The 25,300-nt window shown below is 43.8% G+C and overlaps 1 protein-coding gene across 1 annotated transcript in view; it reads left to right on the plus strand.

Moving 5' to 3' along the window:
- Nucleotides 1-25,300, plus strand: part of clint1a (clathrin interactor 1a) — a 68,743-nt gene that overhangs the window by 34,892 nt on the left and 8,551 nt on the right. Inside the window, exons 6-8 of the mRNA XM_042303013.1 lie at nucleotides 15,034-15,062; nucleotides 19,694-19,916; nucleotides 20,059-20,152. Of these exons, the coding sequence (XP_042158947.1) occupies nucleotides 15,034-15,062; nucleotides 19,694-19,916; nucleotides 20,059-20,152 (346 nt within the window). The remainder of the gene's footprint in view (nucleotides 1-15,033; nucleotides 15,063-19,693; nucleotides 19,917-20,058; nucleotides 20,153-25,300) is intronic.

The following is a 25,300-nucleotide window of genomic DNA, read 5'->3' on the forward strand; positions in this document are numbered from 1 at the left end:
ACGTAGGGTTAGTCAGCAACCAAATTCGTAAAAATTCACTGAAGATAATTGAATAAATTCAGAATGGTGATCGACCTTGGAAGACGAGTCTACATGCGAGGTATCACCGGTCGATGGCCTCCTCACGATGTAGAGTATCCAATGTACTCCACAGGCGCATCGATATTGTTTGTGCCATAGTTTCGACAAAGTGCGGCATCACAAAAATAGGCGTTATGGCGAATCCCCCCAAATTTTCCCCACCCGAAACCTTCAGAGATACGTACTTAAATGCTCGCAGCGATCTAGATCAGCCGTTCCACTGCGGGGATGCAAAACTCGTCAGGATCAGCATCAGCAACTTCCTCATTCCAGTAGGCTAGTAGTTACATACGTGCTGTATACTCATCAGTATCAGTCTAGGTATGAATATCCCCACTTCAGAGGCTTGAGAAGAACCACACATATTACTGCGCCGTATAATTGAACAGTAACGTCTTAACCACGTTCAGCCTCTGCAAGCCATAATGAAGGAAAATTCTCCTGTTCGTAGCATTATGCCAGAAGAACATTTTCACTGAGGTTGTTCCTACAGCTACGACACCTTTATTGGGATGCAGCGAAAAACTTAAAATATATACCCATAAGGCCACAGCCTGTGCACACACATATTTCACTTAACAGCTTTTATCATTCATTCACCACCCAAACCATCCATCGGTCAAACTGACACGATTCGTTAAATCTGGTCGAGCCGAAGGAGGCCAGAGTGTGAACGCCGATATAGCGTTAAAAAGACAAAGATCACTTAGTCATACAACACCCATTCGATCTTCGCCCAATAATACCTCTTCTCATTATCATGTCAAGCAACTCAATACTTTTCTGTCTGTTGTAATATAAAGGTTACAGTCGTAGGGTCGAGGCAACATTCTAAAATATATTTTAGCGTGATGATAGGGGAAAACCAGTCTTCGTTACTTCCGGACGTCGTGTTATGAAAGCAAAACCCTTACGACACTTTCGCGAAGACCATAAGCGGCAATTCCACAGAACGATTTTAAATGCAATTTCTAAAACAATGATACGCAAAGTTGCCATACAGCACAACCTGTGCATATAATTGTACGGGGTTGCTTAACTTCGAGACTGGCTTGTTTGGCTTCATCGTGCAAAATTCTGAGTTCATTTCCTCGCCATTGTCTTTCTCCGATTCCGTCATCACACCATTACTGGATCACTTTCTGAATCCCTGATCTGCCTCAATGATTAAAACATACATACATCTTCATGTATATTCACACTTACTATTATCACCCAAAAAGAGAAGTCAGTGAGGGGCAGTGCACATACTTGACAATATTCAAGTATTCTTAGTTTGCAGCTCTTACAATTCACAGATTTGTCGATTGGATGGAGAGAAAAACAACAGCTTCCTCCTTCTCTTTCACATCTTCTCTTCCTCATTTCGAAGTTGCAAACACGTGCCCACCCTGCTGCTGTAGCCATGCCAGAGCTCATAGATTATGGCTGGCATCTCGATTCAATGCCCATATACCAGGCATGCCCATGGCATGGTACCATGTTCATACCATTCTCATCATGCCTGGCTGTGGCCATGCCCATCTCTTGCACCTCAGGCGTATCATGTGAGTTGTTGCCGGCCTGGGCGGTGCCGCGAAGGCCCCATGCCGGCGATTCCGGGGAGAGCATGTGGGAGGGGGTAACAGAAACAGGAAGAAGTGGAGTCGCATACCAATACAACATGCGGTTCACACATTCTGTCAGTTAAAATAAATTATCCTGCTTCTACATAACAGAACATTAGCGTACTCTTAAGGTTAATAAAAATGAATTCTTGCAACTATTTCCATTTACTGAATGTAAAGCCTGAATGGAACTTGTGTCTCCTGATAACAGAAGCCTGTTCACATTCTCGGGACCTTGGAGCCCCACACCGAATGAATGTCTAATTTTCCTGAGGTTGTTCACTTCGCCCACACCGAATGGTCTGTGTTCATCTCGATAGGAAGAAAAACTCATCACTCTGGGAGCGCTCAATACCGAATGGACACGCTTGAAATTAACAGACAGTTAAATGCTGGGAACACAATTTTCTATCCCGTGCCCATAGCCACATCATATACTCAGGCCACCTCCTGAGTGCAGAGCTGACATGCCAGGCAAAGTCAGAAAGTTCACTTTATCAGACCAGGTGGAGGGGACGCCGGAACCTCTTCGCACAGCACATGTTGCTGTAACGTTCGCCAACCGGAAGGGGGGCAGACAGTTCAGACGCGGGTTTATTAGCGTACCATATAATGCAGTGACATATTTAGGCCACCTTGAGACAAGGGGCAGTATTTTTCATTTTGGAAACCTTCGAGAGTAAACAGGGATATTTAATAGGCAGATGCCAGAATATACATATACTGACAGCTTAGATAGAAAACACACTCTGTTTCAAAACTGTAAAAATATTGTTCAGACTATAACAGAATCTCGGGATATTGCAGGCGAAGTCTGGCGACCCTCGCTTCGCGCCTTGCTGAATGGGTCAACCAGACAGCTTTTCATACAGCAGTACTGTTAGCATTGTGATGTGTTTTATACGATGCTGATATCATAAGCGCTACATTGCACTGGTTTACCTGATACTTGAGTGATGCCCTGGCGAAAAATAACGTCCTGTTACTAGTCCCGTGCTATATTATGGAATATTATTTGAAAACACCTTGAGGACGCCAACACCGCTTCGCCATGTCGATATTGGCGGGAAAGCTCTGAATATTTTTCAGTGCTGACCGGCTGTGGCTTATTTCTCAGCCAAACGCGGCAACAACGCGCCAGCGCCTACAAAAATACCTTGGGAAAAGGAACATTGCTGTTTCACTGGAAGCTGCGGCGAGATCCGAAGCTCTTCAAAGGTAACCATTTACTGATTGCTTCGATTGCGACCGCTGAAACAGCCTGCCGTTAGCTGGACAAAATGCTATGAGCAAATATCGATAAACGATATCAAATGTGCTGTTCGGCTGCAAAAGCATAGCTCTGAAAATTCTTTGATTTATCAGGGTGACATCGTACAGTTGCTGCGTTCAATACACTTGCACATGAATAGGAATATTTTCTGTGAAGTATGCGCGCTATGCTAATTATACCGTCGATGATGACTCGATGAGTTAAATCTTTCGAAAGGCATTCATCCAGAACGAACATTAGGGTCAGGTTTCATATTCTGCCAGCCAGCTGGTCTTTGGCGTAGTCAGGTTTTATTATTCCGCAAACGGGGCCGGTCTTGCGGTAAGAAACAACCTGCATGACACAACGTTCCTTCACGCGTGTTTGTCCCTGTGGAAGGCGGAGCACTGCACCTGCTTTCTGCCTTTCCCTTCTGTAAGTCTCCTTTCAGTTACTGCAGTACTGCCACCTTCATTAACAGTGATCGACACACAAATACACTTACGATGTAAATTATCGCATCGTCTGCCCTGTATTTACCAGATTCGGGACCAGCGATGGTTCGTGCTGTCATATTAAAGGTGAGGCTCTGAGAGGCAGAGAGGCGACTGGGTCTGACCTGGACCCATCAGATCAAACAGGTCAGCGGAGGCTGAGGCTGGTGCAGAGCTGGCCAACAGAGCCCCAAACAGGTCAGTGTTGCTGGGGCCAGAGGCTGGGCGAGGGGAGTGGGGACGGGCCTCACACCAGGAAGCATTCCAGTCTCCTCGTCACAGCCTGGAGGCTGAGAAAAGAGAAGAAAATGTTAGAGTGATAGACCATAAAAATTATAAATTATAAATACTGGGACACTTAATGCTTTTCTAAATAGTACCGTGGAGAGGCCGACAGAGGCAGCAGGAGGACGAAGTCAGCAGTCTCTTCTATCAGGTTCGGACATGCATGCCAACACTTGTGAGTGAATTAAGAAGCCGACATCAAGCCCAGAGACTCCACACTCTGTATTACCATGATTCGTGTCATGACGCGCAAGGGCGAGACTCCCCCTCTAAACAGAAGGAGACATGGCCATGCAGAAAGAGAGACAGAGAGAACAAAGCGAACTTATTCTGTTCACAGCTGAGAACTGAACAATGTCCATGCCTTGAGAATGCGTAAACGACAGTGGAGAAGTTGCTGGTTTTATCGTCCATTTTGTTTTAAGTGATCGGGTGACCAGAAAGATTAATACAGTCACATTAGTCATAACTCTGCTTATACAGAAGCCTTCGCCGAGGTGCTTCCGGTATCTAATTATTGTATAAATGAATGAGTGTTATTACCATTTGTGAAATTATGTAAGGTGATGTTAACCATTAATGTGAGAGAATTGTATTTCTGTTTAAATGAACTAAAGATATCGCCGACACGGGTTCGGCTGCCAGAACAGCCTCTTCTTACCGTTACGGTCAGATACACCTGAAGAAATTCTTCGTCTGCCCGCTGAGGGAAGCCAAGGTTTGAGTAGAGCATCAGCAAACTCCAGATAGCAGGTTGTAATTTGCCGTTTATTCCACCATACCACTATTAAATCCCACCACGATTCTATCCGTCGAAAGAGCAACTGTCGATACTAATAGCCAGTTCGCAGCCAGGAATTCACCACACCTAAGATACTGACAACCGCCAAAACATCTATAATAAGAACAGTTCTGAAGCTGACCGAAGTACGTTAACTGATTTGGGACTCTCGAGTGATGGAGATGATGAACTTTCCAACAAAAGAGAGACGATTATCGAGCACCGAGCGCAAATATATATTGATTATTTCCTTTAGAGTGTGATTCATGCGCAAGGATTACATTTCACGAGTGATGAATTTCCAGATTTATCGCTATTAAACGCAGTATTTTCGCCAGTCAATATTACTTTCAGAGCCAGAAATTGAGGACAGACTAGCCTGATTTCCGCCGGTATTTGTTCGATCGCCACTGCCGCGTGGTAAATACGCATCCGCATAAATGGTCACCCGCCAACAGCCAGCGTAACCAACGTTTACCATGAGACGTCAATAGTAAACCATGGTGCGACCTCGTCGATTTCAGAAAGTTGCACGAAGATGCTAAGTTAACAAAAGGGGAAACAGTCTTTTTCCCTGTGTCCTCGCCAGTTCTCGCGCTTGTTTTGAAGTCTCGTTCTTCTCGCTTGATTCAGATTTCGCGTCATCGAGCAGAAGACTCCACACTTCTGAAAAAGAGCACAGTAAAAAAAAGATATCAGCCACTGTGAAAAAGATGAGAGGCCAGTACGCCTATTTGTCTATGACAGACAAAATGAGCAAAAATTCAGATAATCACATTGTTTTAAATAGCTTATTTGCAATATGGTGGAAAATAAGTATTTGTCAATAACAAAGTTTTCTCATCACTTTCAGTTATATACTTGTTGGCAATGAGGTCAAACGCTGTTGTCTCTCACAGCAGCTTCACTGCCGTGCCGGTATTTTGCCATCTTCCGTGAACTTCTAGAGCAGTGATATTTTGGGAAGCTGTTGCTGGCAACACAGATGCCATCTCCTTCCAAAGATTTTTCTATAAGCTGAGATTCGGGAGACGTATTAGGCCACCCAGACCTGAAATGCGCTCTCTATGAAGCCACTGCTACTCTGCTGTAAGTTTGGGACGCCAGTCATGTTGACACGCCATCTTTCAATACCCTGCTGATGGAAGGAATTGCAATTCACATGGCCCCATTCACATTTCTTGCCATGGAATGTCGCCCCAACCCTGCAGAAAACAGCCCGCCACTCTCACACAAAGTTGCATGGCGTTCTTAGAAATCAGCATTTTTGTCCTTCCAAACACACTTGCCGAGCTTTACCAAATCTTCTCCTGGACAACAAACAGCCTTTCTCGCACGGCCCGGACATGCAGCCGCTTGGCAGGTGACACGCCCTGTGCCTCCCGGCTTTAGTGTTACGGTGGGTTTCTGTCCTCTGCAGGTCACCACACTTCCCCATGTACCTGGGATTTGTCATCGTTCTGAGATCACTTACCATGGGGGTGAGCAGGAGCCCCAGATCAAGGGAGACATTATCAGTGTTCACCCCATTCTTACTGTTTCAATAAAGCCGATTTCTTCAGCTGCTTGCCCATTGCCAAGATTCAGCCCCAGCCTGGTGCAGGTCTGGCTACCTCCAGCTGGCAACTTGACAGCCTCTTGAACTGGGTTGATAGGGGAAGCATCGTTTGAGGATACAAGAGCCGATAACAGTTCAAACAGGCGCCATTACAGGTATAGCAGATTACTTTCGAGGTTTTACTTTTTGAGCCGAAAAACGCCTTTAAACAAGATATTTGTCACTGACTACAGCATAGACTGATACTTTCTTGAAAGAAAACACGACGTTTCAAAACTGCAAGATATCGTTCGTGAAAGCGCCACAGTATACAGCCAGTAAAACCCAGATAAGGTCTCAATCAGGAGAAATCGGTCATTTCTACTTATATGGCTGGGTGAAGGGCTGTGAGTCAGCTTGTGTTTCATTTTTCAGGAGATTACAGCACAGACGTATTTGTATATATCATCATAAGATCATTCACCAGGTACGCAGTGCAGCCTCACAGTACTGCTGCCAGTCTCAGCCGCAGTAGGCCGCTTGCTTCGATGACAAGCCACTGCTTACCACTGATAGACAACAAATAGATATGCGAAAACACCTGAGGATTGATTCCAACACGTTTCGTCATGCTCATGGAAAGACTTGGAAAAGTTTACAGCGATCAGATTTTTCAGCCGCGATGAATAAACGAAATGTAATCATTTTTCCAAAAAGACATTTGCGTATCTAACCGAGTATTTTCGTCATTGCATCTCGACAGAGCTTGAATGCTTTCTGTTTGTGAAAAGGCTTACTGCCGAATGCTAGTTTACTAGCTGCCGAGACACATAACGTTAAGCTTCTACCATGAAAATCGCCATCAAATGAAATAAATATATTGAAACAAAGCTTAGCCTTTGTTAACAAATATCCAGGTTTTCAAAATATACAAAGTTGCCAATAAAGAGTTTGCGTAAGAGTATTGATAGCTTTCCAGCATACATTAAAGAAGTTCTTCAAAGGTAAATGATTTTGTTAGAATGCTTTACAGGTATATATAGTCTGTGAAAGCCAGATCTTGTCGCTTGTAGACAAACATTATTTTCCACCATAATTTGCAACACCATTAAAATTTTTCTCATTTTTAGTTCGGCATGCTGAAGGTTTCATGACAGGGCGACAGTCTCTCATCTTTTTTAAGTGGGAGAACTTCAGCACAATTGGTGGCTGATTAAATATTTTGTCTCACTGTAGCTACAAACGGATCACATTAAGATATCCGTTACTCGCTAGTCGCAATATCGACAACCAGGCCACTGAAGTTCAACAAGCGAAATTGCCAGATTTTACTTCAAGTGATCTTTTAACACATTCAAGCTGATTGCTCACACGAGACAATTTAAATTTTCCACAATTTGTGAATTGATTAAAGCATGCCCAAATTAACTGTTCGTTACCATCCTCAGAAGATAAGACATGCACATTACCAGTAAGATACCTGATAGAAAATACCTTTCTAAACTGTTTGAATCATGCTGTGATATAACAGAATTTTGTTACAGGACAAACCACCAGACTAGCTTTTTTGAGGTCACTTTCAATGGTTTTTCATTAACCAGATTAAAGGATTTTCTGAATGCGCTTCCGATGTCAACAGGCTTCTAGAAATGGGCTGAGGTCTTTTCCTCGGTACGACAGTTAACATTGTTCAGAATGAGCGAGGGAAGCGTACTTTGTTAGAGGCCATTTATCTGAGCCATCTCCACCCCCAGCTTCCTCCGGTATTGGAACACAGATCACTAGGCCCGACTCATTGATTATTTATGTTGTGTCATCAAAGTTGTTTTAGTAGCTTGACGTTTGGACAATTGCTTACAGGTAACTTCTTGAGATATTTTTGTGTCACGTTGTGCAAGAAAGCTTCACAGTGGACATTTTGAATGGTCGACGAATTAACAACAAAGGTGAGCGCCATGCATCATATTGGAAGTGCCGTCAGAAAGAAGCCGCCAGCAGAAGTAGTTCATATTTTATTTCAGTGCTTTTGTGTCGTACTCCGCAGGGCTGAAATGTGCTTTCCTTACATTGGGCAATCAGATATCGTATCGTGCCAGAGCCTTCGCCGGTGCCTTTTGAAATGACGTTGGCCGATTAAAATAGGCGTGCTTATTTTGGCATATTGAATGTGTGATTTGAAAGTTGAATAATTTTATTTGAATATCGTTATTTTCACTGGGATGTTGTCAGGTGGGGACGCATCGCCCCACATATCCTCTGCAGAGGTTGAAAGTTAAAGCACTATTGGGGAAAATAGCAAACGGGCCTGATTCAGACGCATATACCGACAGACAGATTTAAAGTTCCCAAAACCGTCAAACATTGTGTTCAGAAAGAAGGAACACGATATTGCAGGAACCTGAAGCAAAATCAACCAGAGTGATTTGTTTTTTGAAATCCCATGTTCTCCATAAGCCTTCTCATGTCTCAAACACCGAAGATCAAAGCGGTAAACACCATTTTATTTTCGATTTTCAGACAAGTTACCGATGCTGCGTACTTACGTTTGTCATTATCGATAAATTTAACGCTTGATATTGCCGCCAAAGATAATTGCAGCCTGACAGGTGGATTAACAAAGGCTGCTGCATGTACATGCACCAGATTATTTAACATTCTCAGTAAAATTAGCTTGACTGAGCTATGCCACCAGCGGCTGTTTGACACCATCTCCCAAGGGATGAGTAGCTTCAAGAAGTTTGAACACAATGACAGGATTGTAATGCAGCAGAATCTCCACTTCCCAGTCTTCTGAGAAAGTTCAGAATGGTCACGTGCCTTCATTAGGCCAAAGTGACTACCTGATCTCAAGTGAGTTTCAGTCACAGAATAAAGACATAGCCTCAGACTTTCACCATGCGTCCCTCAGTCTCCTCTGCCATTCGCCATGGAGCCTTTACAACAACAACAAGCTTGGCTTCTCGTGCCTCACTTTCACAGAGAGTTACCTTCCTCCCGCCTACTGGCGCAGAATGCTGAAACTGCTCGAATCTCCTCACCTTGACCTCAGCCCAGGTCAGCCTAAACACACATTCTCAGCTGACATAGGATGCATTGATACACCGGCGCCAGCTTATTGTTTTACCAGCTGACGCCAATGTCGCATAGACGCGATCTTAGTAACACCATCATAACAGTAACACGCGTTGGCCGATTCATCTGTCTCGTCACAGTTTTTGAAATGAGAATTCGTACGGCGACTGCCAGAAGATGGTTGTTAACACCATCGTGCCAACACTCACAGCATAACATAGACTGCCCGCTTATTTTTTGGTCTACTATTGAAACAGGAATGGAAAGCACTGCCGTCATCCAAACAAATGCCTGTTCAATATAATCCACCACAGCCTACTTTGGGCCCGGAGTGGCCGTTTGGTTGTCACGCGCCATTGATTTGGGCATAGATAATATCGCCATCTGTCAAATATCAAATTAAAGGGCTTGAAACCGCCCAACATTGGTTAAAAGTGGAATTACTGACACTAAATCTCAGTAACACAGAATGTCGCCTCACACAGAGTCATGCTGAGTCCACACTTCAGGACATGGCTCTTCTGCCTCTGTATGTGCTGGGCCAGCCTGGGCCTGAACTCCTCAGTGCCAGAGCAGAGCCTGACGATCGCCTCACGATGGAAAACCACCATGCATGGTCACAGTCACAGTGCCTTCCGACACACGGTCTTGACGCCATTGCAACGCTATCATTTCCCGAGGTATCTGTTGAAGCACCTTGGGAAAAAGACGTTAGAGTTCCTGGCAGAAGATGCCAAGACATCTCGATACTATCAGTCAGTTCCGACTGACCATTCTTTCAAGATTCGTCAGTTGCCTGTGATTGAGCACTTCCTCCTGCAGCCGTGCAACGCAGCAAGTTGAGATGAACTTTCTTTCCGTTCTCTGGACCCGCACTGCGATAAAGATCTTCAGCAAGAAAACAGACAGGCTTCAAGTCGATGATAACTTGCGGGGACTATCACTCTACAATGACATATCGGCAAATCCGGTTGCCGACTGTTTTATCGGGCATCGCATGATGGGTCACAGAAAGCAAAACGTTCAGTTGTAAACTCTGGGCGAGAAGAAAGTGACAGGCTCGATGGGGAAAGCAGAACGTCATCTGCTATTGCTGCAAAGAGAGGAAAGGGCGCTATACACAATGTAGCGGTACATTTTGGGTAAACAGAAAGGTGCTCTTTGGTTGCAGTAATTGTCATCGCGAGATCAGCGCACTTTCATAGTAATTGAGTTAAAATGCCTCATTGTATGGTATGCTCAATAGTCAAAGCTGTTAAAAACTCGACACGTTAGCCGGTATTGCTCGTCAGGGATAAAAAAGGAATACAATGCTCCTTGAACAGCTTCAATTGTAGACTCATTGGAAGAGGAAGGGACACAATTGACAGGGACACATTTGCAAGTTGTCACTATACTATTATTAAAAAGCAGAACACAAAGGTTGGTCATAAAATAGCAACTCAAGCTAGAAGTATCAGAACACGTTGTAGTTCTAACCTAATATGACTGGGAGAAAGTGTCAAGAATAGCAGTTAGTCATATTTCCATAGCAGTACTGTACACTGCGCGATTGCTTGAATGAGATACCACGAGGTAAATAATACCACCATTACACTAACCGGTCAGCTATTAAAATATTCGAAATGTAGCATATTAGAAAATTATAACTTGTAATCTCAGCATTTTCTGTTCTCATCTTTCCTGTTAATTAAGTAATAATAGAATTGATTCGATAAAACAACAGTCTTCTCTTAAGGATGCCAAACACATCACACCTCCAAAGCCACTTGATGCCCTCTCTCTCTACCTCCGTGATGCCCTGTAACTACATTAGCCTCAAGGATGTCTCGTGGGTCTGGTAGCTGCTCTCCTGGCCTCCTTTCGTGGACGTCCCGTATCCACATCACCTCTCCTGACCTCAGGACCACAAATTTCTTCCTACCGCGATGATCCTGTAATGACTCATCTTCCTTCCTCTAACTCCTCCAGCCTGGGACACTACCTCCTGGCCCCCCAGGGATGCTCTCCCAGCGTGCAGCTCGGTGCTGCTGCAGGCTGGCTGTCCTGTATCTGCTCATCAGGTCAGCCAGACCACTGAGGCTGGGGTACAGATAGAAAGTCTGAACAAAGAAAGGAGAGAGAGATGTGAGTAGAGACAGAGGGAGCTAGACTGGCTCGCCACTGCCAACACCAGATGGCAACAATGTTGTAGTGAACCAGCATGGATTGACACACATCACACAAATACTGCTTGCAGAGGTCAGGCTCGTCTCCCGTGAGATTGTGAGCCCAGGACACAGTTGATGAACCCGCCTTCTCTGGTTGCAGTGGCCTGTTGCCCGGACCCATCTGACGCTGTCGTTACTTACTCCGCCCAACACTGACCTCCAGACCGGAGCGCACGGGCACCGCTCCTCCTTCGCTGTCACAAGGAGACCAAAGAGGACGCTTATTTGGGGATAATTCAATAGAAAGTGTGACTTGACAGAACATCTGTGCTTTTTGATATACTGTAATACTTTGCTTATCCTTGAGCTACGTTAAAAACCTGCACAAGGCTTACCTGGTACAGCAAACAGGGTATATGTATATAAAAATACAGAAAATACAAAAACAAACACAAGTTCAATGAAGACAGAAACACTGCCGTCAAACAGTGCTGTCGTCTAACAGGCGATCACTAATCCCCTATCTCAATAGTATTTGAGCATGCCCTGAGAAGCTGGATATAAAAATATTGTTTCTCATCTCAGTTCTGGCCTTGTGAACAAGACATGGTGACGCGGTCTGAACATTTATTTATTTCCAGTCAGTGAGAACAGAAAGGGGTTGTCTCCATCACGGAGAGAGCGACCGCGCCAAAGATATTGTAGTGATGAGAGTTACATTTGTAATAAATTCTTGCAAGACCATGATATGTACAACATGTCCGCTTAAGGTATTGCTGAGGCCTGAATATAAACACATCCCCAGTTACTTCCAGCACGAGCAATCAGGTTGCTGGGATTAACTGTTCTTTATTGAAAGCATGATTTGCTCCTAAGACAATTCGGCCTCAACCTACACCAGCCATCTAATAGTCCAAGATACTATAGGGAGATGACCCTACCGACCTGCTGGTCTTTTAAATTATTCTGCAGGTGTTACTGTGAAGTGAAAAAACTATACATTAAGTTTTCCTGATTGCTATTGCACAGTTCTTTGGCTCAGAGTTTGAGATAACCAGTCCCAGTTTAAAACCAGTCCCAGTTTAAAATCGCCATACATTTGCTCTCTTCAAAATACCTTAGTTCGTACCACACATCTATTTAATATAGATGGTTATACTTCCTGGCTCGTTCACTATCGATACATTATACCATCCAAGCTCGTACCGATTTCAGAACTGAGTTTCAACACCCGAGCGATCGCTGACGAGCCAATTAGCATAATTCAATGGACATAAATCTTCCTACTCTGACCATGAAAATACGCGCCAACAGTTCAGCTTTCTTTGTTACCCCGTCAACTCGTTTCAAAATATGCTATACACCCAGACGTTATTTGCAGCTTATCATGTGACCACATAAGTTAGCAGCACAGAAAATGAAAGCAATCGTTCAATTGTTTACCTGATGGCCTCGGATGCTCACCACGAGACCCAGGTAGCCAAAGTTCATTTTTTTCCCCAAACATTATTTCTTGCAGGCTTAAATAGCTCGCCAGTCAATGCTAGCCGCCCATAACACGACAGAAACAGGCAAACGCCAGTAATCGTTCTTCGCGTTTCCTAATATCTATTTCTGCATTAGACTGCCGACACCAGTTTCAGTAGACCCATTGGTGCAATGGCTACCTCTGTGAGGAAGTGCGAACGCCCGGAGTTACCATGGGAATAATTATACGCCACGCCAGCCTCTTCTCAACAGAGCGTGAGCTGCCAGATAATGGCTGTGGCATCGTCACGCAGCGTTAAGGCTCGCTGGATGGCACATTCACAGCTGAATGTCACAACATGCCAAACCTGGCACGATTGAGTTTTTTCGCTTCGCCCGTAACAACAGTTCTGCCATACTCACAGACACCTCAGTTGTCTGCCAGAGCGTCTTCTATCCGCCGTCAATCATGCAATATCTCTACATCTGTCCCGACAAAGACGCTTGTGGTAACGCTTTTTCTCCAAAATTAAATACGGCTCCCAACAGCTTTAGTTATGTCTGAACAGAATTACCCGTCAGAGTGTGAACTAGACTGGGCATCATACCATTTTCGCAACACACTCACAGAGCCACCTAAGTTTTAAAATCATTGGTTGGAGTCCATGTTGGGCGGGGCCTGGCTTGGGTGAATATTTGATTCATGCCATGTGGGACTGGGCTTGGGTGAAGGCCTGACCATACACGGGACTCGGGCCTGGGTGAATGCCGATTCATGGTTGGCTGACTGGCTTGGGTGAATACGATCTATAAGCCACGGGTTTGGGTGAATGTTTCCTCGATATCCATAGCCACGGGACTGGTTTGGGTGAATGTTCTTCCGTCACAAAGCAGAATAATAATAAACACCTGATTTGCCGCTTCGTAATTTCTCACTTCTTAGATGATGCACAATCCAAACTGTCAACTGATCCAACAAACAAGTAGCCAGTTCAGTTCCCGTAGATGCGAAAGGCTTATGAAGAGAGTCAATGAACACGTCGGGAGTCCTCTGAAAGATAGCGTTATTATCAGTACTTCATGTATCTTCGGGTTAGGGAGAGAGATCGCTCGTTATCAAAAACAATAATGGTTACAACCCATGAAGGTAGTACTTATCACCATTTGTACAAAAACACTGGTTTAACCACTGAATTCAACAGCTCACTCAAAACAAAGAAAACAGCATGCAGAGTCAAATCTGTTCAGCTGTAGCTCAGGTTCAAGGTCAGAAACCAAGAGTGCCTCCCTGCTGTGTATCGCGCGACAGGGATTCTATCAGTGCGTGATCTGTCACCAGGGTGAAAGTGATCTGGCCGTGCCAGTGTAGGATTCGCCAAATGCCTGCAGTAGGCCGCACAGTGAGGCAGTGGCCCTGCAGTGAATAGCGGTGGCGAGCCCACCGCTGAAATCCCGGGTTGCCAGCCGATCTGTGATGCTGCAACATAAACCGGCCTGCGGCTGCCACCAGGCAAGAGTCAGAGCTGGTCAGATTTGAGCCTCCTGATCAAGTCGTAATCCAGTCACACCCAAGACGTATCTCCGGCCAGGGCTGGCACTACCGGCTCTGCGTAGGAAACCAGCAGCATAACAGCTTGATCCCGTAGCATTTCCAGATCTACCTGTTGTTGAGGACACTGCTTCATAACGGCCTTTGCGAAGTACGTAATGAAACAAACAGTGCACAACACGCCACCTGCAGCAATCTGGTCTCCAGGCCGCAGCATACAGGCGGAGACAGAGGTTTCAACATACCGTAATGTGATAGCGAGGAGACAGAGGTGCTCTCAACATGAGGAGACAGGCAGCTCTTCACCAGGCGTGACAGATATTATGAGGACAGAGGGTAGCTCTAACATTACTGTACGTGATATGAGAGACAGAGTGGCAAGTTTCAACATAGCTGCACAGTGACGAGAGGACAGGTAGCTTCAACATACCAGATGAGGGAGGACAGAGGTGCTTCCTCAACACTGTAATGAGGACAGGGTAGTTTCACATACTGCACAGATATGAGGAGGAGGCTTTCTGGCCTACTGCAATATGATATATAGTAATAGAGGCTCTCTAACATAGCCAAAACATGATATGGTGAAAACAGAGGCAGGAGGTTGCACGTGATATGAGTGAGACAGGGCAGCTCCAACTGCTTGTGGCAGTTTGGCCTCCCACTCTTCTTATCTGGAGTTGTTGTTGTCCCAGTCTCAACAGGCATCTCTCTGCACCTGAATCTGCACCAGACAGAGGTTAGGACAGGGATCAGGTTAGGACAGGGATGACTCACCAGACAGATTCAGGTAAGGAGAGGGATGACTCACCAGACAGATTCAGGTAAGGAGAGGGATGACTCTCCAGACAGATTCAGGTTAGGACAGGGATGACTCACCAGACAGATTCAGGTTAGGAGAGGGATGACTCACCAGACAGATTCAGGTTAGGACAGGGATGACTCTCCAGACAGATTCAGGTTAGGAGAGGGATGACTCTCCAGACAGATTCAGGTTAGGACAGGGATGACTCTCCAGACAGATTCAGGTTAGGACAGGGATGACTCTCCAGACAGATTCAGGTTAGGAGAGAGAGACCAGTTCCCCTGGTTGAGTTTGCAAGAAAGACTAAGGACATGTATTAATAACTCAAATAGAGAGTGGGAGGTAGAGCCTTACAAACTGAGGTACAGGGAGAAGTTGGAGCTGCCCTCTGTCCTCCTCATATCACATTACAGTATGTTAGAGAGCTACCCTCTGTCCTCCTCATATCATATTACAGTATGTTAGAGAGCTACCCTCTGTCCTCCTCATATCATATTACAGTATGTTAGAGAGCTGCCCTCTGTCCTCCTCATATCATATTACAGTATGTTAGAGAGCTACCCTCTGTCCTCCTCATATCATATTACAGTATGTTAGAGAGCTACCCTCTGTCCTCCTCATATCATATTACAGTATGTTAGAGAGACCCTCTGCAGTATGTTAGCCCTCTGTCCTCCTCATCACATTACAGTATGTTAGAGAGCTACCCTCTGTCCTCCTCATCACATTACAGTATGTTAGAGAGCTACCCTCTGTCCTCCTCATCACATTACAGTATGTTAGAGAGCTACCCTCTGTCCTCCTCATATCACATTACAGTATGTTAGAGAGCTACCCTCTGTCCTCCTCATATCACATTACAGTATGTTAGAGAGCTACCCTCTGTCCTCCTCATATCACATTACAGTATGTTAGAGAGCTACCCTCTGTCCTCCTCATATCACATTACAGTATGTTAGAGAGCTACCCTCTGTCCTCCTCATATCACATTACAGTATGTTAGAGAGCTACCCTCTGTCCTCCACTATAACATGCCAACCTAGATTCAAGATTGCTGCAGGGCAGTTTCACTGAGCGTGTTGTCACACTGTTTGTTTCATTTTTTTTATTACTTCGCAAAACCGTTATAGGCTGAGAGTTGTCCTCAAACAACAGGTAAGATCTAAAATGCTACAGGATCAAAGCGTTAAAATCGCTTGTAAACCAAGCAATGTTATCTGCTGGTTTCTACACGAGGAGACGGGTATGGTGCCCGCCCTGAAAGCCGAGAGAGGATACATCTGTGCTGTGACTAGACACGACGGTCAGGTTTTTCATCTGACCGAGTCTTCTGACTCTCTTGCCTTGCTGTGTTTTATGTGGTGGCAGCCGCAGGCCGGTTTCTGTGCTGTGACATAACATCTAGATGCGCTGGGCTTCCTAGCCCAGGATTTCCCCAACGGGTGGGCTCGCCACCGCTGGTCTACTGGGCCTGCTGCTGCCTCACTGTGCGGTAGCCTACTGCAAGGCGACTGGGCACATTGACCAGATCCACACACACTGGGCACATTGACCAGATCCACTCACCCTGGGCACATTGACCAGATCCACACACACTGGTCGAAATCCCTGTCAGCGCATTTTATTTTGCTTGGGGGCACTCTTGGTTTCTGACTGCTGGACCTGTAGGCTACAACTGAACATTTTTAGGGAATTTAAGATTTCAAAAGACTGACTCTGCATACTTGTTTTCTTTTTGTTTTAGTGAACTGTTGGATTCAGTGGTTAAAATTAGTGTTTTTGTACAAATGGTGTTAATTGCTACCTTCATGGGTTATGGCTCATTACATTGTTTTTGATAACTGAGACGATCTCATCTCCCTAACCCAGAGATACCGCCAAATCCTACTTTAACTGATAGTATAGCAGCTTGTATCTTTCAGAGGGATCCCATTGTGTTACCATTTGACTCCTCTTCATAAGCCTTTCGCATCTACAGGGTTTGGACTGGCTAAAAACTGTTTGTTGGATCAGTTGACTATAGTTTGGATTATTTTAAATCATCTAAGTGCAGAGAGATTTTAGGAAGCAACAAATCAAGGTGTTTTATTATTATTCTGCTTTTGGTGACAGGAAACATTCACCCAAACCCAGTCCCATTGGCTATGGATCAGGAAACATTCACCCAAACCCAGTCCCATTGGCTATGGATCAGGAAACATTCACCCAAACCCAGTCCCATTGGCTATGGGTCAGGAAACATTCACCCAAACCCAGTCCCATTGGCTATGGGTCAGGAAACATTCACCCAAACCCAGGCCCATTGGCTATGGATGAACTTCCAACTCCAAATGATTTTAAAACTAGATCAGGTTGGGACTGATGCATATTAATGTGAGGAGTGTGATGCTGAAAATGGACATGATAACAGTCTGCGTTCACACTGCTGACCCAGATGTCTTAGTTCTGTTCCAGACCTGCTTTAAAACCTGTTGGTACTAGGGGCCAGTATTTTCATTTTTGGAGAAAAAAAACGTTACCCTTTTAAACGTGATATTTTGTCAGGACAAGATGCTAGAATATGCATATAATTGACAGCTTTGGATAGAAGACACTCTAACGTTTCCAAAACTGTAAAGATATTGTCTGTGAGTATAACAGAACTGATGTTGCAGGCGAAAGCCTGAGAAAAATCCAATCCGGAAGTGCCCCAGGTTTTGAAAGCGCTGCGTTCCAATGACTCCCTATTCAGCTGTGAATGTGCCATCAACGAGCTTATGCTTGCTACGTATTCCCCAAGGTGTCTACAGCATTGTGACGTAGTTTTACGCATTTCTGTTGAAGAATAGCCGTAGGCGGCCACATTGCGTAAGTGGTCCCATGGTGGCTCCGAGAGAGATTCTCGCATAAAATACAGAGGTAGCCATTACTCCAATGGGTCCTACTGAAAAACTAATTGTCCGACGGATATATTACCAAATAGATATTAGGAAAACACCTTGAGGATTGATTATAAACAACGTTTGCCATGTTTCTGTCGATATTATGGAGCTAATTTAACGTGAAGAACAAACGGAGCTATTTCGCCTACAAAAATAATATTTTGGGGAAAAAATGAACTTTGGCTATCTACCTGGGAGTCTCGTGAGTGAAAACATCCGAAGTTCATCAAAGGTAAACAATTTAATTTGATTGCTTTTCTGATTTTCGTGACGAGGTTGCGTGCTGCTAGCAAGGCATAATGCTATGCTAGTCTATGATAAACTTACACAAATGCTTGTCTAGCGTTGGCTGTAAAGCATATTTTGAAAATCTGAGATGACAGGGTGATTAACAAAAGGCTAAGCTGTGTTCCAATATATTTCACTTGTGATTTTCATGAATAGGAAGATTTTCTAGGAAGATTTATGTCCATTGCGTTATGCTAATTAGTGTCAGGCGATGATTACGCTCCCGGATCCGGGTTTGAGAGTCACAAGAATCAGTTCTGAGTCAGTCTACAGGCTTGGATGGTTATAATGTGTATCGATGTGACTGACAAAGTAACGGGAGAGGTATAGCCATCTATATTAAAAATAGATGTGTGGTTACTGAACTAAGGTATTTTTTGAGGGGGGGGGGGGCAGGTGAAATGGTCCTTATGGGCGATTTTAAACTGGGACTGGTTTTAAACTGGGACTGGTTATCTCCAAACTCTGAGGCCATAAGAGGACTGTGCAATTGCTTAATGCAAGGAAAACTAAATGTATAGTTTTTCACTTCCCTGAAAGTTAACACCTGCAGAATTGAACTAAAAAAGGCCAGCAAATTGATAGGGTCATCTCCTATAAGTATCTTGGGATTTGGTTAGATGAAAAGCTGAATTGTAGGTTGAAATTGGGTGTCTATTTTAGGAACAAATCATGCTTTTCAATGTTAATCAGAACGGATCTTAATCAAAGCACTTGGTTATCGGTGCTGGAGTATGGGGATATTGTTTATATTCAGGCCTCAGCAAGTACCTTAAACTCTGGACATGGTGTACATATCATGGTGCTTTAAGATTTATTACAAATGCTAGCTCTCTCACCCATCACTGTGATGTGTATGCTGTGGTGCAGTGTCGTCTCTCTCCACCAGGAGGCTAAAGCATTGATGGAACAACTCCCTTTGTATCTCTGTTCCTCACTGACTAGATAAGTCACTCAATACCGTCTTCGTTCACAGTCACTGCTGTCCTTGTCTGTTCCTAAGGCTAGAACTGAGATGGGGAAACAATATTTTTTCCCATAATGCCCCTTCATCCTGGAACATGCTTCAAATTATATTAAAGTTAGGGGAGTTAGTGTCCTTGCCTGTTAAGACTCTGACAACACTGTTTGATTAGCAGCAGTTGTTTCTAATCTTCAAATGTATCTGGAACTTGTGACACTTTGTTTTTTTTGTATTTTTCTGTAATATTTTATATACACACTATTTCCCTGTTTTGCCTTCTTGCCAGGTCGCCCTAGCAACAGGTTTTTAACATCAATGGCTCTAAAGGTTGAAATAAACAAATATTACAGTATATCAAAAACCTGATGTTCTGTCATACTTTAGTCCCACACTTTTTCTATTGAATTATCCCCAAAACAAAGCGTCCTCTTTGGTCTCCTTAGTGACAACGAGGAGGAGCGAGGTCGCCCGTCGCAGAATGGCCAGTCTGGGAGGTCAGTGTTCAAAGACGAGGAGGAAACCGTAACGACCAAGAGCGTCCAGATCGTCCAGGCAACAGAAACCACTGCAACCAAGAAGAGAGGCGGGGTTCCATCCAAAACTGTGTCCCTGGGAGCCGCAGCCCACTACACAGGAGATAAGAGCCCTGATACCTCTGCAAAACTGGTGTGTGCACATGTGTCCATGTGCATTCAGTCCATGCTGGTTCACTCTAGCTTATTGTTGCCATCTGGTGTTAACAGTGGACAGTGCAGTCTAGCTCCCTCTGTCTCTACTCACATCTCTCCTCTCCTTCTCTTTGTTCCAGACTCTGTCCGCAGTAGCACCCCAGCCCTCCAGTAGTGGTCTGGCTGACCTATTGATGGTAGATACAGGACCCAGCCAGCCTGCAGCAGCCACCGGTAACTACACACACTGAGAGAACATCCTAGAGGGTTAGGGAGAGGTAGTGTAATTACAGGACGTCACGGAGGGTTAGGGAGAGGTAGTGTAGTTACAGGACATCACGGAGGGTTAGGGAGGGGGTAGTGTAGTTACAGGACATCACGGAGGGTTAGGGAGAGGTAGTGTAGTTACAGGACATCACGGAGGGTTAGGGAGAGGTAATGTAGTTACAGGACATCACGGAGAGGTAGTGTAGTTACAGGACATCACGGAGAGGTAGGGGGAGGTAGTGTAGTAACAGGTGTCGTGTCTTTGGCATCATAAAAGTGAAGACTGTTATTTTATCAAATCAATTCTCTATTATTACTTAATTAACTAGGAAGATGGGGCACCAAGGAAAATCTTGAGATTACAAAGTTATAATTTTCCTAATATAACATTTCAGATATTTTAATAGCTGATCAATTAGTCTTCTAATTAATTAATTATTATTTACCTCACGTTAGTCTCATTCCAAATGTCGTACGGTGTACGAGTGTACTATGGAATATATTGCTTTCTTATTCTTGACACTTCTCCCAGTCATATTTAAGGTTAGAACTACCTTTTAGTGTTCTGATACTTCTAGCTTGGAGTTGTAATTTTATGATAACTTAGCTACAGTATTTCACCTTTTAATGTGTATAGTATTGCTTACTAGGTGTGTCTAATCAATTGTGTAACCACTCCCTCTTCCAATTAGGTCTAATTGAAAGGCTGTTCAAAAGAGGACATTGTATTCCTTTTTTTTTTGTACTCCCTGACGAAGGCAATGCAGCCAAAACGTGTCGGTTTTTAACAACTTTGTTTCTATTGAACATACCATACTAATAAAGGCATTTTAATCAATTATATGAAGAGTGCCTTGGTCCTCCTTTTTGATGACCAATTTACCCCTTTAACCAAAGAGCACCTTCTGTCTACCAAAATGTACTATTGTGTACCTTAGTAGCGCTTCCCTTCCTCCTCTTTCTACTAATATCTTAGATGTGTTCTAAGATTTTCCCCATCTAGGGGCCTGTCTGCTCCTCACTCTTCTCATAGGGGAGTTTACAACTAGATTTGTTTTCTGCTCTGGCGGCATCGTACGGTGTTGTCCGTAGTCAGTTGCTGGACTGGCGCCATTAGTGTCATTGTAAGAGGTGATAGTCCCCCACAAAGCGGAAGGTGTATCATCGGAAGCAGAGTATACTCTGCGCATCTGTTTTTCTTGCTGAGATGTCCGCAGTGCTTGCGGAAGTGTCCAAAGGGCAAGAGAAGTTCATCTCAACTACTGTATTGCACAACTGCAAGGAGGAGGGAAGTTGCTCAATCACAGAGGCAGCTGGCTCGAAATCTTGAAAAGAATGGTCAGTCAGGTTGGCTGATGGAAGGTATCGAGATATCTTAACATCTTCTGCACCAAGAGGTTTCTAAACGTCTTTTTCCCAAGGGGTGCTTTCAACAGATACCCCTCAGGAATGATTGCGTTGCAGCTGGCGTTAGGAGAAGACCGTGTGGTCAGTGGAGAAGGCACTGTGGCCTGTGACCATACATGGTTGGTTTTCCAATCCATCAGTGGGAGTAACCGATCCGTCAAGTCTGCTCTAAGTAGCAGGGGTTCAGATTCCAGGCTGGTAGCATACACAGAGGCAAGAACGAGCGATACGTCCTGGAAGTGTAGTTTCAGCATGACTCTCAATGTGAGAGGCGAGGTAGTCTGAGTGACCCCTTGAAGTTTAGTGTCGCATCGTTCCACTTTTAACCAATGTTGAGGTGGTTTCAAAGCCCTTTTGAGAGAATTGAACAATGTTTGACAGATGAGCGATATTGTCATGCCCAAATCAATTAGCGCATGACAAGTTAAACAGCCCTCCAGGCCCAAGTAGGTAATGAAGGTGGGATACATGTTAGACAGAAACATTTGTTTGAATGGTAGCAGTGCTTCCATTCCTGTTTCAATGAGTAGGCCAAAGTAAGCTGAACGAAGTCTATGGTAGTATGCTTGTGGGTGTTCGTTCTGAGCTTGTTTGATGGTGTTAGCCAGTGAGCTATCTTGTTTGCGAGTCGCAGAACCACTGAATTCTCATTTCAAAACTGTGGCAAGTTTAGTGTAGTCATTTAGCACGTGTTGCTGTTGTAGGTGAATGAACCTCGTCACGTGTCTATTCGACATTCGCGTCAACAGGTAAAACCTGTCAGAACCTGTAGCGTTCGGGTAGCCATCCAATGCATCCTATATGTCAGCTAGGAATGTCAGTGTCTTTAGGCTGACCTGAAACGGGGTCAAAGGTGGGGAAGTTCCTGACGAGTTTGTCAAGGTATTCTGCACCAAGTGGGCGGAGAGGGTTGGCTTCCTCCTGTGGGGAAATTGGGGCTGAAAGGCCAAGAGGAGAAGCCAAGCTTTGTTGTTGTTGGCCAAAAGGCTCCATATTACTCAGTGCCGAATGGCCAAGAGGAGAAGACTGAGGGACACATGAGGGAGGCAAAGTCTGAAACCTATCGTCTTTAGTCCTGTGAGTACAGGGCTCCGGTTGCTTGGATAGGTAGTCACGCTGTAGAGCGTGACCATTCTGGACTTCCTCCAGAAGGCACCTAAGGGTGGAATTCTGCTGCATTGCAGAGTCCACTTAGTCATTGTGTTCAAACTTCTTGAAGCTACTCATCCCTTAAGAGGGATAATTGTCATCAGCAACCGCTGAATAGCATAGCGCCTCAGTCAAATAATTTTACTGAAAATGTTCATGAAATCACAAGTGCAATATTGCAAAACACAGCTTAGCCTTTTGTTAATCCACCTGTCTCAGATTTTGAAATTATGCTTTACAGCGAAAGCAATCCAAGCGTTTAAGTTTATCGATCGCATGACAAAACATTAAGTACACTTAGCATCAGGTAGCTTGATCACGAAAATCAGAAAATCATTCAAATGAATTGTTTACCTTTGATCTTCGGATGTTTTGGGAGCAATGGGAGGCTATGGAACATGGAGTTTCAAAATAGAATCCACTTCCTGGTTTGATTTTGCTCAGGTTTTCCCCTGCAATATCAGTTCTGTTATACTCACAGACAATATTTTGACAGTTTTGGGAACTTTAGAGAGTTTTCTATCCTAATCTGTCAATTATATGCATATTCTAGCATCTGGTCCTGAGAAATAGGCCGTTTACTTTGGGAACGTTATTTTTCCCCCCAAAAATAGTGCCCCCTAGCTTCAAGAGGTTAACCTCTCTGGGATATGTGGGACGGTAGCGTCCCACCTGGCCAACATCCAGTGAAAATGCAGAGCGCCAAATTCAAATAAATTAATTCAACTTTCAAATCACACATTCAATATACCAAAATAAAGCTACACTTGTTTTAAATCCAGCCAACGTGTCAGATTTCAAAAAGGCTTTTCGGCGAAGGCAAACGATGCAATTATCTGAGGATAGCACCCCAGTAAACAAAGAGAGAAAAGCACATTTCAACCCTGCAGGTGCGACACAAAACGCAGAAATAAAAAATATAATTCATGCCTTTTGACGAGCTTCTTCTGTTGGCACTCCAATATGTCCCATAAACATCACCTTTTGTTTGATTAATTCCGTCGATATATCTCCAAAATGTCCATTTATTTGCCGCGTTTGAGCCAGAAAAACACCGGTTCCAACTTGCACAACGTGACTACAAAATATCTCAAAAGTTACCTGTAAGCAATTGTCCAAACATTTCAAACTACTTTTTTAAAACAACTTTAGGTATTTTTTAACATAAATAATCAATAAAATTGAAGACTGGATGATCTGTGTTCAATACCGGAGGAAAACAAAGTGGAGTGGGCTTTCAGGTCATGCGCCTCTAACAAAAAGTACACTTCCCTCGAGCCTCATTCTGAACAATGTTACTTCTTCATTTCTCAAAGGAAAAACCTCAACCAATTTCTAAAGCCTGTTGACATCCAATGGAAGCGGTAGGAACTGCAAGAAGGTCCCTTTGAAATCTGGATTCCCAATGAAAACCATTGAAAAGAGTGACCTCAAAAAAGCTAAAATCTGAATGGTTTGTCCTCTGGGTTTCGCCTGCCAAATAAGTTCTGTTATACTCACAGACATGATTCAAACAGTTTTAGAAACTTCAGAGTGTTTTCTATCCAAATCTACTAATAATATGCATATCTTATCTTCTGGGGATGAGTAGCAGGCAGTTGAATTTGGGCATGCTTTTCATCCAAAATTCCTAGAGAAGTTAATGTGGAAAAATTTAAATTGTCTCATTGTAGAAACCCAATCAATTTGGATATTATTTAAAAGATCCACTTGAAGTAAATCTGGCAATTTCACTTGTTAGTTCAATTGTATGAGACATCGATATTGCGATTGCGATTGGCGATTGGCTGGATATCTTAATGTGATCCACGTTTGGGTATCACATACAGTGGGGCAAAAAAGTATTTAGTCAGCCACCAATTGTGCAAGTTCTCCCACTTAAAAAGATGAGGCCTGTCATTTTCATCATAGGTACACTTCAACTATGCCAGACAAAATGAGGAAAGGATTTTTAATGAATTTATTTGCAAATTATGGTGGAAAATAAGTATTTGGTCACCTACAAACGAGCAAGATTTCTGGCTCTCACAGACCTGTAAAAATACCTGTAAAAAAAGCATTCTAATAAAATCATTTACCTTTGAAGAACTTCTTTAATGCTATGCTAGGCTATCAATACTCTTACACAAATGCTTGTGTAGCTTTGGTTGAAAAGTATATTTTGAAAACCTGAGATGACAGTGTTGTTAACAAAAGGCTAAGCTTGTGTTTCAATATATTTATTTCATTTAATTAGCGATTTTCATGAATAGGAAACGTTGCGTTATGGTAATGAGCTTGAGGCTATGATTACGCTCCCGGATACGGGATTGCTCGACGCTAGAGGTTAAGCCTAGCATTCAGCAGGCAACATTTTCACAAAAACAAGAAAAGCATTCAAATAAAATCATTTACCTTTTGAAGAACTTCGGATGTTTCCAATGACGAGACTCTCAGTTAGATACACAAATAATCTTTTTGGAAAAAATGAACATTTGCTAAGAGAAATAGCTCCGTTTTGTTCATCACGTTTGGCTAAGAAAAAAAACGAAAATGCAGTCACTTACAACGCCAAACTTT

Source organism: Oncorhynchus tshawytscha, linkage group LG21 (genome assembly GCF_018296145.1).
Source record: "Oncorhynchus tshawytscha isolate Ot180627B linkage group LG21, Otsh_v2.0, whole genome shotgun sequence".
Classification (NCBI taxonomy): Eukaryota; Metazoa; Chordata; class Actinopteri; order Salmoniformes; family Salmonidae; genus Oncorhynchus; species Oncorhynchus tshawytscha.